The 19,187-nt window shown below is 58.7% G+C and overlaps 2 protein-coding genes across 2 annotated transcripts; both read right to left on the bottom strand.

The window, feature by feature from the left end:
- Positions 1-4,390: 4,390 nt before the first annotated feature.
- On the bottom strand, positions 4,391-9,048 carry LOC102462771 (granzyme B-like). The gene is made up of 5 exons (XM_075912205.1): positions 8,985-9,048; positions 7,682-7,829; positions 7,026-7,161; positions 4,957-5,214; positions 4,391-4,723 (listed from the first exon to the last, which is right to left on the bottom strand). Exons 1-5 carry the CDS (start codon positions 9,046-9,048, stop codon positions 4,580-4,582), a joined length of 750 nt encoding a protein of 249 aa, XP_075768320.1. The 3' UTR covers positions 4,391-4,579.
- Positions 9,049-10,732: 1,684 nt separating this feature from the next.
- Positions 10,733-17,625, bottom strand: LOC142821356 (mast cell protease 1A-like). Its single transcript, XM_075912251.1, has 5 exons — positions 17,562-17,625; positions 16,204-16,351; positions 15,459-15,594; positions 11,632-11,892; positions 10,733-11,471 (listed from the first exon to the last, which is right to left on the bottom strand). The coding sequence occupies exons 1-5, from the start codon at positions 17,623-17,625 to the stop codon at positions 11,328-11,330; spliced, it is 753 nt and encodes a 250-aa protein (XP_075768366.1). The 3' UTR covers positions 10,733-11,327.
- Positions 17,626-19,187: the final 1,562 nt, after the last annotated feature.

Raw genomic sequence — 19,187 nt, forward strand, 5'->3', positions numbered from 1 at the left:
CGAGGGAGCTGGAAGGGGAGGGGAGGGAAGGGAGGAAGGGAAAGGAAAGCTCAGGGGTGGGAGTCTGGGTGCCTCTCCCGTCTCGCCACACTGCGGGTCCGGGGGCGTCGGTGGGGAATGGTTGTGGAGGGGGGGGCAGAGAGGACAGGGGGTGTGGAGGAAGCAGGAGCGGAAGCAGGAGGAGCAGGAGGAGCAGAGGGAGCAAGAGGGGGAGCAAGAGGGGGAGCAGGGGGAGCAAGAGGGGGAGCAAGAGGGGGAGCAGGGGGAGCAAGAGGGGGAGCAAGAGGGGGAGCAGGGGGAGGAGGAAATGGAAAGCGGTCTAGCAGGCTCTGGAGGTGGCCTCGCAGGGCACGGCCCTGCTCCTCCAGGGCCTCCAGACTCCTCTGGCGCAGCCTGAGGTCCTCCTGGACCCAGTGGTCCTGGAGACGGAGCTGTCGGTCCAGGAACCGGAGATGCCGCCTCTGGTAGTCCTCCTGGTTCCTGGCTGTCCTGCTTGCCCGGGCGCGGGCGGCTGCTGCAGGCGGGGTGGTGCGCCCTGCAGTCCCCGGTGCTGCAGCTGTGGTGCAAGAAGACCAGCGGTCAATTACCCCAGGGGCCCAGGTGTGTGAAACCCAGCTCCCCTCTGCAAGGCCAGGGCCCCTGCAGGATCCCCAGCTGCTGCTCCGTAGTGGGCAAGGCCCAGGCGCACGGTCCCGGGGCTCCCTCTCGCCCCAGCCCCCCGTACACATAAGGGGAACACGAGGGTACTCACAGGTGGATGCCTCCCCGGCCTCTGATGATGCAGGCGAGCGGCTCTGTGGGGTGCCTCGGGGGTCCCGGGTCCTGGGAAGGCTGGCAGCAGGCTCCTGGCTCTCAGAGCCCTCTTCCTCCTCCTCGGTGTCCAGGAGCGGTCCCTCTGCCCCGGGGTCAATCACGTCCCGGGGGGCAGGGACGGCATGAGGCCCCAGGATGCGGTCCAGGGCATGGAAGTGGGGGCAGGCCTCCGGGTCAGCCCCTGGCAGGCAGGCCCGGGAGTAGGACTGCCGCAAGTCTTTAATCTTGCAGCGCACCTGCTCCCGGCTGCGCTGGTGGCCCCTGGCGGCCAGGCTGGCAGCCATGCGGCCATAGACGGCCGCGTTCCGGTGGCTAGTGCGGAGATCGTGGACATTTGAGGCTTCCCCCCAAACCTCGATGAGGTCCACGATCTCCGCACTTGACCAGGCGGGCGCCCGCCTTTTGCGCCCCCGGGCAGGCTCCCGGGAGCCGCCAGGCTGGTCGTGGGGAGCAGTGGAGGGCTGGGAGCCCTCGGATGGCTGGCTCATAGTGTGGCAGGTGCAGGCTGTGCAGGCACGGGTGCTTGCAGCCTTGCAACTGGCACAAAGTGAGTAGCCAGCCCGTGGCCCTTTAAGGGCTCCGGGGCCGGGAGGGGGGCAATAGAGTTTCCCTGGTGTTGGCCAGAGTGGCCACCAGGGAAACCTGGGAAGCCTTAGCCTCCCACTAGTTCGAACTAAAGGGCTACACAGCCCTTAGTTCGAACTAGCTAGTTCGAACTAGGCGTTAGTCCTCGTAAAATGAGGTTTACCTAGTTCGAACTAAGCGCTCCGTTAGTTCGAATTAAGTTCGAACTAACGGAGCGCTAGTGTAGCGCATAGGAAAGTTAGTTCGAACTAACGTCCGTTAGTTCGAACTAACTTTCTAGTGTAGACATACCCCCAGTGAGTCTTTCCCTCTCTCCTTGAACTCTGTCAACCAGCGCAGAGTATCCTGAGAGATTCAGTGGTTAAATGGGCAGTCTGAGCTGTCAGACCAGGGTAGTGGGGAAAAAGCAAACCATTAGGATCCAGCCAATCTGTGTTTATCTGCCTGAGCTGCCAGTGCTGATAGGGAATGTGAGATGGGACCTTGCCCCTTTGGAAGACATCAAGACATAGGTCTGGGGGCTGACTGGCTCAGGGGGGCAGGGAATGCTGTGACATCTCCCCTTAGACCTGGAATCTATAGTCCCAGCCCTGCACTAATTCTCTCTAAATCCCCATTGGCAACTCCACCTGGGGACATGTCCCCTCCCCCTTGTGCAAGGGATGATGTCTCCCTTCCACTGCCAGTTCACCCCAATTCCAGTGCAGGCGGGGGGGGGGGGGGGAGGTGGAGGGATGTCCCAAGGGCTGCAGGGCTGTCTGAGATCCGCTCTCAGTAGGCCTCGGTGTAGCCTCAGCAGTGCATTGCATGGACCCTGCAGTGCATGCGTCTAGCTGTGCATTCCGAAGCCCCAGATGTGCAGGGCCCCAGCTGTGCAGCGCTCTGGCCTGTGGATCATTCCTGACCAAGTGGTCTTTTCTATGACTTGAACATGAGATAGAGGCAACCCCAGGTGACCCGGATGTTTCTGTGGGTCTCAGCCAGAAGCCACATCCCTCCCACACAGCCTGTGTGGGTGTCCCCTGAGCTTTTGGAGGGGGTCCATTTCTTGCCCCCAGTCCTGTCTGTGGAACAGAAGACTTCATCCTACTTGCACCTGACTCAGCCCCATTGTGCAGTTTCTTTTCTGTCATAAATAGACCCACATACTGGGCCCCCACAAGCTTCCAGGACAGATGCATCTGGGCCAAGCCAAGCCACTGCCCTGGTCTCTAGGCTTCCGGGACCAGGCCTGCTGCCAGGTATCCTTCCTGGGGGTATGGGATGCCAAAATCTGAGTGGCCTGGACCACTGCTGAGACCTCAGCAAACCTCTGCCCTCCTTCTTCAGGGTGGGTTGGGAGCTGACGTCTCCCCCTCCTCCCACTATTTCCCGTGTGGAGCCAGTTTGCCTCCACATGGGCAGAGGAATTCAGGCTGGAACAGATGCAGAGAAGGTCTATGAGGGAACCCGACAAAATGAAGAAAGGAAATCCATGGTGTGCCCTCTGCACCAGGAAAGGGGACAGGACACACAGTCATTGCCCAAAATGGCGCCATCTGTTTCTGAGTCACTGGTAACCAGGAAGGAAACGTTGTTCCTGACTGCTAAGGAGCAATCCTAGCAGCGAAAATCCTAGGACTATGTCTAGACGACAGGCTTTTGTCGACACATACTGTCGACAAAGATTCTGTCAAGAAAGAGCATCTAGACGACATCTACCAGTAGTTCTGTCGACAAAGCAAGCCCCTTTGTCGACATGACAGTGTAGACCCAAAGGACAGTGTAGATGCAATAACGCCTTCTGTCGACAGAACTCTGTCAACAAAAGGCGTTATTCCTCCTAGAATTAGGTTTACCCCTGTAACAAAACTGCTGACAAAATGTTATGTCGATAGAACTTGACAGTAGTGTAGATGCAGGTATAGTTTTGTCAATTAAAGTCCACTTTTGTCGACAAAACCCTGTTGTCTAGACACACCATGGGAGAGGGTCATAAGAACATAAGAATGGCCATACTGGGTCAGACCAAAGGTCCATCTAGCCCAGTAGCCTGTCTGCCGGCAGTGGCCAGCACCAGGTGCCTCAGAGTGGGTGGACCGAAGACAATGATCAAGCGATTTGTCTCCCGCCATCCCTCTCCAGCCTCTGACAAACAGAGGCCAGGGACACCAATTCTATCCCCTGGCTAATAGCCTTTTATGGACCTAACCTCCATGAAACTATCTAGCTTCTCTTTAAACTCTGTTATAGTCCTAGCCTTCACAGCCTCCTCTGGCAAGGAGTTCCACAGATTGACTATACGCTGTGTGAAGAAGAACTTGATTTAATTAGTTTTAAACCTGCTCCCCATTCATTTCATTTGGTGTCCTCTAGTTCTTAAGCTGTTGGCTACAGACCATCACCTCCCACTTTGAAGGAGTATGCCTGGCTCCTTGCCCATCTATCTAGAGAACTCTATGTGGATACAAAATTGGTATCCACATCCATACCCACCAAAATGAGCCACAGATATTTGCGTCCACGTCTGCAGATGTGGATACCCATGGTGACAGAGCAGATATCTCTTGTAGGGCTGTACCTGTCTGCAATGGGTAGGGAAACCATCTTCTGAAGTCCTAGCCCACAGCACTGATGACAGCCCAGCTTTCCCCTTTAGGAGCTAATTCCCTCCTGGCCCTGGCTAATGCAGCAAATTCTCTAGATTTCACAGCTCATGTGGATTGCGCAGCACCTGGTTTTTTTTTTTTTAACTTCATTTTTATTCATGCTGGCGACAAAGCAGGGACGAGGCATAGAGAGGCAAGGAGGTGGGAAGGAGGTGATGAGCCCTGTGATCTGTTCAGCGTGGCCTTTGCCGATTTCCCTTCCCGTTGGCCTTACCGGCTCAGGACACAGGTGTGTTAGGAACGGGCAGCGCACAGCTCCTGGGAACTACCCGTGGGAAACAGCAGGATTTGGCTCGTGGATGTTACCCTGGGGAGGGGAGGGAGAAGCAGCCTAAGTGGTGATTTCCAAGCAAGCGGAACTTGGATCCTAACTCCCCTGGGTTCCCAAAGTTGATCCTGATTGGTTGGATGCTGATAGGTGTGGGGAAGTCAGACAGAGATGGGGTGGGGAGCAAGCCTTCACTCTGCACATCTCCATGGGACAGAAGTGGCACAGCTTCGGCGTGGGAAGCCATTCCTCCCGCGACCCATGGTCATGGCCTCCTCATGGTCTTCCGTATCCAGGGGATGAAGGCGGAGACTCGGGTGTACACTGCTGGGGGGGTTCCATCATCAGATCCTCTAGAGACGAGGCCCTGGGCTGTTTTCCCACACACCAGGGGCCCCCCAGAGTCGCCCTGAAAAATTGAGCAAGAGGCAGATCAAAGGCAAAGATCAGCAACAACTCCCCAACCCTCAGCCCATCCAGTCTCAGCAACACACCCACCCAGCCTGGCAACGCTCTGGGAGAAGAAAAAAAGAAGCCCGTTTATTCGTACAGCACCGAGCACACCGGCTCTGCAACCCGAATGCTACACCTACGGGTTCATAACTGTTTATAAAGGGAGAGGGAAGGTCCAAGGAGATTCACCTGGAATGAACTTTTGCCCTCCTCTGGGTCTCCCCCACACATCATGGTGGTGGCGTTATAGTGATGGTACTCCTCACACAACTCATCCTCCACCACGTCCAGCTCCACCTCTTGGAGCGTGTCGGAGACCCACTCATTGTCTGCATGTGTGCGGCCCCAGCCGGCGACACTGCAATGGGACTCGGGAGGCACTCGCTGGTTGGCTGAGGGCAGGGAGATGACATTGACATATCCATCCCGCCGTACTTTGCGCTGCAGCTACAAAACAAGCAACAGGGGACACTAAGGGCAATACGAAGGAGATGTCCCAATGAAATATGAGAAAAACTACAGTCAGTAAATGATGATGTTGTCACTGGAGCATGGGATGAAATGGGGCGGTATCCGCAGCAGTGTGAGGTCACTGGGGGTGGGGGATGGGATGGGGCGGTACCTGCAGCAGTGTGAGGTCACTGGGGGTGGGGGATGGGATGGGGTGGTACCTGCAGCAGTGTGAGGTCACTGGGGGTGGGGGATGGGATGGGGGTGGTACCTGCAGCAGTGTGAGGTCACTGGGGGTGGGGGATGGGATGGGGCGGTACCTGCAGCAGTGTGAGGTCACTGGGGGTGGGGGATGGGATGGGGTGGTACCTGCAGCAGTGTGAGGTCACTGGGGGTGGGGGATGGGATGGGGGCGGTACCTGCAGCAGTGTGAGGTCACTGGGGATGGGGGATGGGATGGGGGTGGTACCTGCAGCAGTGTGAGGTCACTGGGGGTGGGGGATGGGATGGGGGTGGTACCTGCAGCAGTGTGAGGTCACTGGGGGTGGGGGATGGGATGGGGCGGTACCTGCAGCAGTGTGAGGTCACTGGGGGTGGGGGATGGGATGGGGGGGCGGTACCCGCAGCAGTGTGAGGTCACTGGGGGTGGGGGATGGGATGGGGCGGTACCCGCAGCAGTGTGAGGTCACTGGGGGTGGGGGATGGGATGGGGGCGGTACCTGCAGCAGTGTGAGGTCACTGGGGGTGGGGGATGGGATGGGGGCGGTACCTGCAGCAGTGTGAGGTCACTGGGGGTGGGGGATGGGATGGGGGAGGTACCTGCAGCAGTGTGAGGTCACTGGGGGGTGAGGGATGGGATGGGGCGGTACCTGCAGCAGTGTGAGGTCACTGGGGGGTGAGGGATGGGATGGGGAGGTACCTGCAGCAGTGTGAGGTCACTGGGGGTGGGAGATGGGATGGGGGTGGTACCTGCAGCAGTGTGAGGTCACTGGGGTTGGGGGATGGGAGGGGTGGTACCTGCAGCAGTGTGAGGTCACTGGGGGTGGGGGATGGGATGGGGGCGGTACCTGCAGCAGTGTGAGGTCACTGGGGGTGGGGGATGGGATGGGGGCGGTACCTGCAGCAGTGTGAGGTCACTGGGGGAGGGGGATGGGATGGGGCAGTACCTGCAGCAGTGTGAGGTCACTGGGGATGGGGGAAGGGATGGGGCAGTACCTGCAGCAGTGTGAGGTCACTGGGGGTGGGGGATGGGATGGTACCTGCAGCAGTGTGAGGTCACTGGGGGTGGGGGATGGGATGGGGGCGGTACCTGCAGCAGTGTGAGGTCACTGGGGGTGGGGGATGGGATGGGGGTGGTACCTGCAGCAGTGTGAGGTCACTGGGGGCGGGGGATGGGATGGGGGCGGTACCTGCAGCAGTGTGAGGTCACTGGGGGTGGGGGATGGGATGGGGTGGTACCTGCATCAGTGTGAGGTCACTGGGGGTGGGGGGTGGGATGGGGGCGGTACCTGCAGCAGTGTGAGGTCACTGGGGGTGGGGGATGGGATGGGGGTGGTACCTGCAGCAGTGTGAGGTCACTGGGGGTGGGGGATGGGATGGGGGTGGTACCTGCGGCAGTGTGAGGTCACTGGGGGTGGGGGATGGGATGGGGGCGGTACCTGAAGCAGTGTGAGGTCACTGGGGGTGGGGGATGGGATGGGGGTGGTACCTGCAGCAGTGTGAGGTCACTGGGGGTGGGGGATGGGATGGGGGTGGTACCTGCGGCAGTGTGAGGTCACTGGGGGTGGGGGATGGGATGGGGGCGGTACCTGCAGCAGCATGATGTCATTTTTTAAAGTCTCCCTGTTGTACTGTGGGTGGGGGATCTGCCGGCGCACGGGGATCACTTGCTGGCTCGGTTCCCGTTGCTCGATGTTGTGGGCTCCCAGGACGACAGTGATGCTGCTGTGAAAGCCGAGAGTGACATGTGTGGATTGTTAGGGGAAGGACATGTTTTTGGCGTTTAAATTCCGCTCTTGCGGGGACAGGGCAGTCTGTGGGTCTCAGGCCGGGACTCAGTTTCCTTCCCTCCTCTTCAGACTTGTGGTCAAAGCTCCCCCAGTCTAGTCTCCTCTCCCAGATCGATCCAGGAAGGGGTCCATGCCCAGACCCTCAGCCCAGCACCCTACAGAGCTGCCCTGAGGCTGTGACCCTTCCCTGCCCCATGCTGGGCAATGGAGCAGACCCAAGCTGGGCTCCCTGTCCACATTCCCATTGATGTACCCAGCGCTGGGGCTGAGCAGTGGGTTGCAGAGCCCTCTAAAGACTTGTCGACACCCCTGAGCAGGTCAGACCCCTGGGCTCAGCTCCCCCAGCCTGGCCACCCTCTGTCCCTTCCCTGACCCCCATGCTGGCACCAGAATTTCCAGGTTCCCCTCCCCCGCTGACCCCACCCGCCCCCATGTCCCAGCCCAGAGGCACTTACTCTCCCTGGCAGTGAGCGGCCGTCAGCACAAAGTTCTCCGCCACCAGGAACCCGCCACAGCCACTGTAATTGGCTCCTTCTTGTGATTGCAGATAGGCCATGTAGGGCCTGGAGTGGGGCTTGGCTTCATGCCCCCCGATGATCTCACCTGGGGGGAAACCAGATCCGTACCAGCATCACCATCCTTGACCACTCGGCCCATACTCAGGTCAAGTCCCCCCAGTGTCATCCTGTTCCCTGTGGATCCCTTGGTGGATCCGAGTTCTGCCCCCCTTCTCAGCTCTGCCCCACACTAGACACCCCGTAGGGCTGCCCTGGCTGGGTGCAGAACTAGTGCCAAACGCACTTGCAGGGGGTCCATCATCCAACAGCCTGGTGTTACTGGCTTTGGGGTCCGAGCTCCCCTCTAATCAGGCCAGGCAGCCCCTTAAAGGGGATTGGCTGGTTCGGGGTGAGGACTAGGACCTGGACCTTCCCCTTAGGGCAGCTTGGAGATGCCTTCCCTGTTCCTGCATTACATGTGCTTTGGCTAAGGCTGCCGGATTAGCCCCCTCCCTCCACACACACTTTCCCCCGATGTAATCTTCATTTTTATGTTCATCCCTTTACAGGATGGTGTTAACGTTCGTACATGGCTGCCTTGTGAGGTTTCTCCAATCCCTGTTCCCACCGTTTTACTGGTTCAATTCCCTCCCATCAGGATCCCTCCACCGGCCCCTCATCCACCTAATGCTGCTTCCTTTGTGTTTTTGGTGTGCATGCCACATGGAGAGAGACAGGAAGAGATCACTGCAGGTGTCTGCTCCCTCTTCTTCTAGCTTTCTCTTCTTTGGAAACCATCTTCAATGGCAGTTTAGGAGGAAGAAGGTCTGTGTGGATGGGAACCCCTACTGTTTTATTGTCAGGATGTCAATTTTTCACCCACTCCATCTTCCTTGCTCAAGAATAGCAACTGAAACATTTGATTTTCTTCCCAGCTATCTGAGGCCTCAGCCAGTCTTTTGTCTCCGGGGAACTGGTTTGTGGCTGCTCCCTAGACTTGAAACATGGCCGAGTGGCATCAGACAGTATAATCTTATCACTTTACCAACCACAGCTATTTATCCAGGACAATAATGATCAGCAAATTATGAGTTTTCAGGTGATTCCTCACAAGGCACGCTTTCTATAAAATTAATCACAGGGGGACTGAAAATAGGGAGACGGTCACTCTCAGGCCCCTAGGCAACACCCCAAAAATCAATCCCTGTGAGCATTCAATTGACCCCAAAGTCCTGGGGCCCCCGATCTCAGCTGTACTCACCTGCCCAAGCCCCAGAGAGTAGGAGAAAGGCCCTGGAGAGCAGGAGCAAGACCTGGATCTGCATGTTGAGAAGCAGTGCAGGGACGGTGCATCTGCCTCAGGCTTTATAGACTCAGCTTGGGGGAGATCGAAGAGCAGGAAACCTCAGGGCCGCTCACACGCTCAGCTACATGGAGAGCTCAGACGTCTCAGTTTCCAACCACAGCTGACCACATGCGCTCGGGGGAAGGACAGGCCGAGCGTCACCTGCAGTCATGCACAGAAGGCTGGCTACTTCCTATCGGGGTCTGTGCAGAACTGCTTGGATGATGCACCACTGTGGGGAGAAGACCCCAATGGGGCTGTATATAACAGAGTCCAGGGCTGCTGTGGGACTGGTTCACAGCTGGGCACATCTGCTCTGGTGCCACAAAGGCCCTGGTGGGCGGAAGGTGAAACTGCAGCTCTTCCTGGGTAGAAATGTGTTTTCTGCAGGGAAAACAAACAATGCGGGGCACAGGGATTCTGCGCAGAATTCCCGCAAGTGTGAGATCCCCACATTTTTCGGGTTCCATTCCTCCGGCTGATACGGCCCATGGTGACCAGACTGGGCTATTCACCTCACACACAAACTGTCCCTGCTCTGAAACCCAGCAGTAACAGCCCTGCTTTTGCTCTGGTGGCTGATGAAGCCACAATCTTTGGGTGGGGAGCTGTGTCAGACCAGTACAATGAAAGAGCAGCGGAGGCGGAGATGATGGAGCTGGGGAAAAGAGATGCTGCATCTGCCAAGCAGGCTAAAGGCGTATTGGGGTGCATTAGGAGGAGCGTTGCCAGCAGGTCTAGAGAAGTGATTATTCCCCTTTATTCAGCTCTGGGGAGGCCACATCTGGAGTATTGTGTCCAGTTCTGGGAAAGGATGTGGACGCATTGGAGAGGGTCCAGCGGGGGGCGACCAAAATGACTGGGGGGTGGGAGCACATGACCTACGAGGAGAGGCTGAGGGATTTGGGTTTGTTTAGTCTGCAGAAGAGAAGAGCGAGAGGGGATTTGGGAGCAGCCTTCAACTCCCTGCAGGTGGTTCCGAAGAGGCTGGTGAGAGGCTCTTCTCAGTGGGGCTGGGTGGCAGAACCAGGAGCAATGGGTTCACGTTGCAGTGGGGGAGGTCTAGGTGGAATATTAGGAAAAACTTAGGGTGGTCGAGGAAGCGCTGGGATGGATTCCCTAGGGAGGGGGTGGAATCTCCATCCCTAGAGGTGTTTAAGTCCCATCTTGACCAAGCCCTGGCTGGGCTGATTGAGTTGGGCTGGTCCTGCTTCGGGCAGGGGGCTGGACTCGGTGACTCCTGAGGTCTCTTCCAGCCCTGGGATTCTATGAAGTTAGACAGACAGATAATTGGTCAGACACATATTTAGCTTGAGATTAGGTAGCTAGGTATCTAGGGACGGAGGTTTGGACAGGCAGAGGGGTAGGTAGGAATTGGAAGGTTAGATTCTTGCATCTAGAATTGCTTCAGACCCTTCCTCTTTCTGGTCCAGATGCATCGGTCTCGGGAGTCAGGACAAGCAATGGCACAAGCAGCTTTTCTTCGCTGAGTAACCTTTGTGTCCACCCCAGATCCACCTTGTGTGTGAAATCACTGAACCCAGGTGTGCTGGGGCCCAGCCAAGAGCGTGAACCACCAGCCCGGCCTCCCCATAAGGTGCATTCTCTCCTGGCCTGGGCAGGTCCAGCAGCTGCCCTGCATTGCAAAGCTCTGGATGGATGCGTCAGTCAGGAGACATCTTCTGCTACTTGACTTTATTACTGGCTGGCTGTGGAGCAAGCTGTAGGGCAGGGGAGCTGAGCGAAATGCAGCCGGGCAGGGGACTGGGCAGCAGAGGATCACGACCAATGTTTGATCTGCAGCAGATCAGCGCAGACATCCCGGAGTCGCCCTCCCGCCAGCCTGGCTGCCTCCGGGCCCAGGTGTGTTTAGAAGGGGCTAATCTGTGCGGAACGGGGGCCAGCACGTGGGGAAGGCCCAGAAAGAACAGGGCCGGGGGCGGTTCCAGCAGGATGTTACTGGGAGGAGCTCCCACAAGTGTCACTCGCCCGGCTCACACCAGGGAGAACAACCTCCGGGTTTGGCCCCTCACTAATATGACCTAGCTGCTCCCTAGGCAAGGGGCAGAACCCGGCCCTGAACCTGGATCTTACCAAAGCAGAAGAGTGGTTTGGGGAGGGGACTTTGCCTTGCAAGAGGGACGAAACTCAGGCTGGGCTGTGGGGCAGTCAGCCCCTCTGCCGAGCAGGCCTGACGTCCTGGCCTCTCCAAGGCAGGAGAAAGGCAGAGCCAGGCTGTGCAGTGACCCCTGGCAGGGCTCAGGGCTGCAGAAGTCTCATTGTATTGTTGATCCAACCGATGAAAGCAGGGACTCTCGTGTACACGCCCGGAGGTGTGTCGTTCCCCCAGGAGACGATGCCCTGGGCCTTACCCCCGCACACCAGGGGGCTGCCGGAGTCGCCCTGCAGAACAAACCGGGCCACAGTGAGTCATTTCCCCCTGCTGACTGGATTAATGACGCCCTGATGCCCCCCAACCCCTCCTTGGCCCCTCATAAGCCCTCTTGTCGCAGCCCGATCACTGACACGCTCCCTCAGAGATTCAAGCCAGGGGCAGATTTACCTTTGCAGAATCTCTGCACTTCTCTGGGTGCCCCGCACACAGCATGGTCGCCCGGTCGTAGTCATCATCATCTGAGCACTCGTCATCCTCCAGCACCTCCACGTCCACCTCCCGCAGCGCGTTGGCAGCAGATGAATTATCGTTAGCGATGGTGCGGCCCCAGCCGGCCACACTGCACACGGTCCTGGGCTTCACCCTTTCATCAGCTTCAGGCAGGGGGATGGTCTTCACAAATTTATTCAGTTTTGCAGACTTCTCCAGCTGTGGCATAGCAAAGATGAAGGATGAAAATAAATATGAGGGTTGCACTAGAGATGAAAGAAATATATGTCTTCCCAGTAAAACAAAGAATTTTGTTTCTGTGCCACTGATGGGTAAAAGACCATACTGGAGGCAGAGGGATGGGATGGGGTGGTACCTGCAGCAGTGTGAGGTCACTGGGGGTGGGGGATGGGATGGGGCGGTACCTGCAGCAGTGTGAGGTCACTGGGGGTGGGGGATGGGATGGGGTGGTACCTGCAGCAGTGTGAGGTCACTGGGGGTGGGGGATGGGATGGGGGCGGTACCTGCAGCAGTGTGAGGTCACTGGGGTGGGGGATGGGATGGGGTGGTACCTGCAGCAGTGTGAGGTCACTGGGAGTGAGGGGATGGGATGGGGGCGGTACCTGCAGCAGTGTGAGGTCACTGGGGGTGGGGGATGGGATGGGGGCGGTACCTGCAGCAGTGTGAGGTCACTGGAGGCAGAGGGATGGGATGGGGTGGTACCTGCAGCAGTGTGAGGTCACTGGGGTGGGGGATGGGATGGGGTGGTACCTGCAGCAGTGTGAGGTCACTGGGGGTGGGGGATGGGATGGGGGCGGTACCTGCAGCAGTGTGAGGTCACTGGGGTGGGGGATGGGATGGGGTGGTACCTGCAGCAGTGTGAGGTCACTGGGGGTGGGGGATGTGATGGGGGTGGTACCTGCAGCAGTGTGAGGTCACTGGGGGTGGGGGATGGGATGGGGGCGGTACCTGCAGCAGTGTGAGGTCACTGGGGGTGGGGGATGGGATGGGGTGGTACCTGCAGCAGTGTGAGGTCACTGGGGGTGGGGGATGGGATGGGGGCGGTACCTGCAGCAGTGTGAGGTCACTGGGGTGGGGGATGGGATGGGGTGGTACCTGCAGCAGTGTGAGGTCACTGGGAGTGAGGGGATGGGATGGGGCGGTACCTGCAGCAGTGTGAGGTCACTGGGGGTGGGGGATGGGATGGGGCGGTACCTGCAGCAGTGTGAGGTCACTGGGGGTGGGGGATGGGATGGGGGCGGTACCTGCAGCAGTGTGAGGTCACTGGGGGTGGGGGATGGGATGGGGGCGGTACCTGCAGCAGTGTGAGGTCACTGTGGGTGGGGGATGGGATGGGGGCGGTACCTGCAGCAGTGTGAGGTCACTGGGGGCAGAGGGATGGGATGGGGTGGTACCTGCAGCAGTGTGAGGTCACTGGGAGTGAGGGGATGGGATGGGGGCGGTACCTGCAGCAGTGTGAGGTCACTGGGGGTGGGGGATGGGATGGGGGCGGTACCTGCAGCAGTGTGAGGTCACTGGGGGTGGGGGATGGGATGGGGTGGTACCTGCAGCAGTGTGAGGTCACTGGGGGTGGGGGATGGGATGGGGTGGTACCTGCAGCAGTGTGAGGTCACTGGGGGTGGGGGATGGGATGGGGTGGTACCTGCAGCAGTGTGAGGTCACTGGGGGTGGGGGATGGGAGGGGGGCGGTACCTGCAGCAGTGTGAGGTCACTGGGGGTGGGGGATGGGATGGGGGTGGTACCTGCAGCAGTGTGAGGTCACTGGGGTGGGGGATGGGATGGGGGCGGTACCTGCAGCAGTGTGAGGTCACTAGGGGTGGGGGATGGGATGGGGGCGGTACCTGCAGCAGTGTGAGGTCACTGGGGGATGGGATGGGATGGGGGCGGTACCTCCAGCAGTGTGAGGTCACTGGGGGATGGGATGGGATGGGGGCGGTACCTCCAGCAGTGTGAGGTCACTGGGGGCAGGGGATGGGATGGGGGCGGTACCTGCAGCAGTGTGAGGTCACTGGGGGTGGGGGATGGGATGGGGGCGGTACCTGCAGCAGTGTGAGGTCACTGGGGGTGGGGGATGGGATGGGGGCGGTACCTGCAGCAGTGTGAGGTCACTGGGGGTGGGGGATGGGATGGGGGCGGTACCTGCAGCAGTGTGAGGTCAGTGGGGATGGGAGATGGGATGGGGGCGGTACCTGCAGCAGTGTGAGGTCACTGGGGGCGGGGGATGGGATGGGGGTGGTACCTGCAGCAGTGTGAGGTCACTGGGGGTGGGGGATGGGATGGGGGTGGTACCTGCAGCAGTGTGAGGTCACTGGGGGATGGGATGGAATGGGGGCGGTACCTGCAGCAGTGTGAGGTCACTGGAGGTGGGGGATGAGATGGGGCGGTACCTGCAGCAGTGTGAGGTCACTGGGGGTGGGGGATGGGATGGGGGCGGTACCTGCAGCAGTGTGAGGTCACTGGGGGTGGGGGATGGGATGGGGGCGGTACCTGCAGCAGTGTGAGGTCACTGGGGGTGGGGGATGGGATGGGGTGATACCTGCAGCAGTGTGGGGTCACTGAGGGTGGGGGATGGGATGGGGTGATACCTGCAGCAGTGTGAGGTCACTGGGGCTGGGGGATGGGATGGGGTGGTACCTGCAGCAGTGTGAGGTCACTGGGGGAGGAGGATGGGATGGGGTGGTACCTGCAGCAGTGTGAGGTCACTGGGGGCAGAGGGATGGGATGGGGTGGTACCTGCAGCAGTGTGAGGTCACTGGGGGTGGGGGATGGGATGGGGTGGTACCTGCAGCAGTGTGAGGTCACTGGGGGTGGGGGATGGGATGGGGTGGTACCTGCAGCAGTGTGAGGTCACTGGGGGTGGGGGATGGGATGGGGCGGTACCTGCAGCAGTGTGAGGTCACTGGGGGTGGGGGATAGGATGGGGGTGGTACCTGCAGCAGTGTGAGGTCACTGGGGGTGGGGGATAGGATGGGGGTGGTACCTGCAGCAGTGTGAGGTCACTGGGGGTGGGGGATGGGATGGGGGTGGTACCTGCAGCAGTGTGAGGTCACTGGGGGTGGGGGATGGGATGGGGTGGTACCTGCAGCAGTGTGAGGTCACTGGGGGTGGGGGATGGGATGGGGCGGTACCTGCAGCAGTGTGAGGTCACTGGGGGCGGGGGATGGGATGGGATGGTACCTGCAGCAGTGTGAGGTCACTGGGGGTGGGGGATGGGATGGGGGCGGTACCTGCAGCAGTGTGAGGTCACTGGGGGCGGGGGATGGGATGGGGTGGTACCTGCAGCAGTGTGAGGTCACTGGGGGTGGGGGATGGGATGGGGCGGTACCTGCAGCAGTGTGAGGTCACTGGGGGCGGGGGATGGGATGGGATGGTACCTGCAGCAGTGTGAGGTCACTGGGGGTGGGGGATGGGATGGGGGCGGTACCTGCAGCAGTGTGAGGTCACTGGGGGCGGGGGATGGGATGGGGTGGTACCTGCAGCAGTGTGAGGTCACTGGGGGTGGGGGATGGGATGGGGCGGTACCTGCAGCAGTGTGAGGTCACTGGGGGTGGGGGATGGGATGGGGCGGTACCTGCAGCAGTGTGAGGTCACTGGGGGCGGGGGATGGGATGGGGGGGTACCTGCAGCAGTGTGAGGTCACTGGGTGGGGGAGGGGATGGGGCGGTACCTGCAGCAGTGTGAGGTCACTGGGGGTGGGGGATGGGATGGGGTGGTACCTGCAGCAGTGTGAGGTCACTGGGTGGGGGAGGGGATGCAGTCAATACCTGGAGCAGCATGATGTCATTGTTTAAAGTGTTGGTGTTGTACTCCGGGTGTGGGATCTGGCGCCGGACGCGGATTTTCCGTTTATTCCATTCCCATTTCCGGATGTTGTGGGCCCCCAGGCTGACGGTGATCTTGCTGAGGGAAGTAAAGAGCAGCCCATGTGGTGTTAGGGGCGGGGTGAGCTGGGGGTCGGGCTCCTGTGGGTCGGACTCATGAAATGTTCCAGGGAGGGAGCAGGGCAGCCTGGGGCTCTTTGGCTTCTGGAAACCTGCATCCCACTGTGCCCATGGAGCTCCCGTCCAGCCATCTGGGGCGCGGGTGGGACTGGAGGTTTGTCTGCATCGGAAGGGTGGGGAGAGGCTCCCTCCAGGGCCCCCAGCCACACCGAGCACTCACCAGTGGCCTTCTGTCCCAGCCTCTGCCCGCCAGCCCTTTGTGCTGCTCCGCTGAGCTGGTTTTTCCCCAGTTCTCAGTCTCTCCCCTGCTCTGGGCAAGGGTCCAGACCCAGCTGGGCTTCCTGTCCAAAGCCCCATTGATTGACCCAGCGCTGGGGCTGGGCCGTGGGTTGCAGAGGCCCCTAGAGACTCGCCAACACCCCCTGAGCAGATCAGACCCCTGGGATCTGCTCCCTCAGCCTGGCTACCCCCAGCCTCTTCTCTGCCCCCCATGCTGGCACCAGAGCTCCTGGCTCCCCGTCCCCTGCTGACCCCACCGGCCCCTATGTCCCAGCCCAGAGACACTTACTCTCCCTGGCAGTGAGCGGCCGTCAGCACAAAGTTCTTCGCCACCAGGAACCCACCGCAGAAGTTGTCTTCTTCTCCATCTTGTATGTCCAGATAGGCCATGTAGGGCCTGGAGTGGGGCTGGGCTTCCTTTCCCCCAATGATCTCACCTGGGGGGAGACCAGGTCCATTGAAAGAGCAAAAGCACCTTGCTGGTTTGGGCTGGGCCCGACTTCCTTATTGCAAAATGGAGCTTCCACAGCCCCAACCTAGCCCTGGGATGCTCGCCCTGGGGGCTCCCTGTGCCTGGATCCCAGTCCCTTGCTCAGCTCTGCCCCACACTGGGGCCACCATGGGGCTGGAGGGGAAATCAAAAGCTCTGATCTCTCTGTGGCAGCAGTGGGTGAGTCACCACCCAGACTTGCCGTAACAGCTTTGGTGGCCAAGGTCGAACCCGAGCAGGCCTGGGAACCAGACAGGGATGGGCTGGTCCTGGGGCAGGGGGAATGGGACCCGGGAGATTTCCCATTGGGTGCAGCTCAGAGCTGCTGTCACTGACCCAGGGGATTATTTTCTTCTTTTCTCCGGCTCTTTCTTCTCTGCACAGTGGCTGACACTGAGGTTATCAGCGCTTGGTGAGACAGACCCCCCACATCCTCTGTCACAAACATCACCACTGAGCAATACAGTGACACGTTTTCATCTCTGCCTCGGGAGAACTTTCCCACCATCTTTCTCCAAACTTTCTAGGCTGAATTTGCCTTCCCTCCTGATCCCTCCCTTAATTCCTTGCTGCTGCTTCTGTGTGTCCAGTGTTGTGCATGCCGGAGGTAGAGAGATGGGGGGAGATTATTTAGGTAGTCTTCTCCCCCTCCTTTTGTAGTTGTTTCTCTTCTTTGCAAATCATTTCACGCTGGGTTTTAGGAGACAGAAGTTCTGTCCAGATCAGTATCCCCAGCTGTTTGCTCATCATGATGGACTTTTTTCACCCAGGTCCTACTTTCTGCCCCAGAATGACAATTTAACTGGGTGAAGAGCCATTTTATCTTTTTGAGTCCTGGCTGAGACATTGGCTGGTCTTTTGCCTCTAGGGAACTAGTCAGTGTCTGCTTCACACACCTGAAACATGTCTGAGTACCACCCTGCAGTATAATCTTGTCACTATCTGCCACAGCTATTTTCTCAGGACAATAATGGTCAGCACATTATGAGTTTTCAGATGATACTTCACAAGGAACATGAAGTAAAATGTATCATAATAAATGATGAACAAAAGGAATCAACTTGTCACAAGCCCTGAGGTAGCGCCCACAGAACCCAATCCCTGTGAACCCCCACACTCTCCAAAGTCCCAGGGCCCCCAAGACCAGTGGTACTCACCAGCCCAAGTCCCGGGGGGCAGGAGAAAGGCCATGGGGAGCAGAAACAAGAAGTGAACCTGCATGTTTGCAGTCGGTGCAGGGATGATGCATCTGCACCAGCTCTGCACATTTCATAGACTCAGCTTGGGTGGGGAGAGAGTAAAGAGGCAGGAAACCTCAATGTCACCTGCACACTCACCAAAATGCAGCTTCCAACCACAGCCGAGCACACAGGTTGAGGGGAAGGACAGGCCGCATGTCTGCCCAGTCGGCCAGATGACGCACCAGTGGATGGAGAAGATCCCGGTGGGGACGTGTCCAGCAGGGTCCAGGGCTGTTCTGGGTGCCGGCTCACAGCTGGGCACATCTGGGGCTCTGACTCACCTGTCCCTGCTCCCTGCCAGTGTCTCTGTGGCGGGACTGGGAGGGACAGCGACTGATCTCGGTGGCGGGTGGGAACGGGGCCCTTTGATCTTTCTGAGGGCGAGGTCAGACCTGATGTGGATGTAGATGGGCAGAGCAGGCATCCGCCCCATCCTAGTGACCACAGGGGGAGGGTTTCTGAGAAGCACCCCAGGGCGTCTGTGACCACATGCAGGGGATGTGGCTGTTTCTGTGACATCTCACACCTGGGAGCTGTGGCCGTGCAGAGGGGAAATGACACAGCAGAGAGTCACGCAGCCCCTGGGAGACCCAGCTTGTAGCTCCCTTCAGTATCACCGTCCCCCCGCTCTCACCACTAGACCTCACCAGAGGTAGAAAGTAACTAAGTAAAAATTCCTGGGTACATGACTCAAGGGGTATGTCTACACTACAAAGTTAATTCGAACTAACAGACGTTAGTTCGAATTAACTTTGACAGGCGCTACACATGCAAAACGCTAATTCGAACTAGTTTTTAGGTCTAGATGCACTAGTTCGAATTAGCTAATTCCAATTAAGTTAGTTCGAATTAGTGCTGTAGTGTAGACATACCCTGAGAGGGGAACATGATAGCGGTTTTCAGGGTGTCCCAAGGAGGAGGGAGGAAAATTGTTCTCCTTGGCCTCTGAGGATAGAACAAGAAGCAATGGGCTTAAACTGCAGCAAGGGAGCTTTAGGTGGGTGTCCATTTTTCACCCACTGCATCTTCCCTGCCCAAGAATAGCAAGGGAAACGTGATTTTGTTCCCACCTAGCTGAGGGAGCATGAAACCTCAGGATCGGTCACACGCTCAGCTACATGGAAGGCTCATGAGTCTCCATTTCCAACCACAGCCAACCACACGGACTGGGGGAAAGGAGAAGCCAAGCATCCCCTGCAGTCATGCACAGCTGTCTGGCTACTGCCTGTCTGGGTCTGTGCAGAACTGGCTGGATGATGCACCACTGGGGCTGTATCTAGCTGGGTCCAGGGATGCTCTAGGGCTGGTTCACAGCTGGGCACATCTGCTCTGGTGCCACAAAGGCCCTGGTGGGCAGAAGGTGAAACTGCAGCTCTTCCTGGGTAGAAATGTGTTTTCTGCAGGGAAAACAAATGATGCGGGGCACAGGGATTCTGCGCAGAATTCCTGCAAGTGTGAAATCCTTGTTAGCCATCACGTTTTTCTGGTTTCGTTCCTCTGGCTGCTACGGCCCATGGTGACCAGACTGGGGTTACTCACCTC

This window comes from Pelodiscus sinensis, chromosome 30, assembly GCF_049634645.1.
Source record: "Pelodiscus sinensis isolate JC-2024 chromosome 30, ASM4963464v1, whole genome shotgun sequence".
Taxonomy (NCBI): Eukaryota; Metazoa; Chordata; order Testudines; family Trionychidae; genus Pelodiscus; species Pelodiscus sinensis.

What these genes read in the sequence shown, in the direction of transcription:
- LOC142821356 (XM_075912251.1), bottom strand. Translation starts at nt 17,625, where the DNA reads ATGCAGGTTCACTTCTTGTTTCTGCTCCCCATGGCCTTTCTCCTGCCC. An exon ending in GCCCCCCGGGACTTGGGCTG is followed by an intron (nt 16,352 to 17,561) that starts GTGAGTACCACT and finishes GTCTCCCCCCAG; the next exon opens with GTGAGATCATTGGGGGAAAG. An exon ending in GCCGCTCACTGCCAGGGAGA is followed by an intron (nt 15,595 to 16,203) that starts GTAAGTGTCTCT and finishes TACTTCCCTCAG; the next exon opens with CAAGATCACCGTCAGCCTGG.
- LOC102462771 (XM_075912205.1), bottom strand. Translation starts at nt 9,048, where the DNA reads ATGCAGATCCAGGTCTTGCTCCTGCTCTCCAGGGCCTTTCTCCTACTC. An exon ending in ACTCTCTGGGGCTTGGGCAG is followed by an intron (nt 7,830 to 8,984) that starts GTGAGTACAGCT and finishes GTTTCCCCCCAG; the next exon opens with GTGAGATCATCGGGGGGCAT. An exon ending in GCCGCTCACTGCCAGGGAGA is followed by an intron (nt 7,162 to 7,681) that starts GTAAGTGCCTCT and finishes CGGCTTTCACAG; the next exon opens with CAGCATCACTGTCGTCCTGG.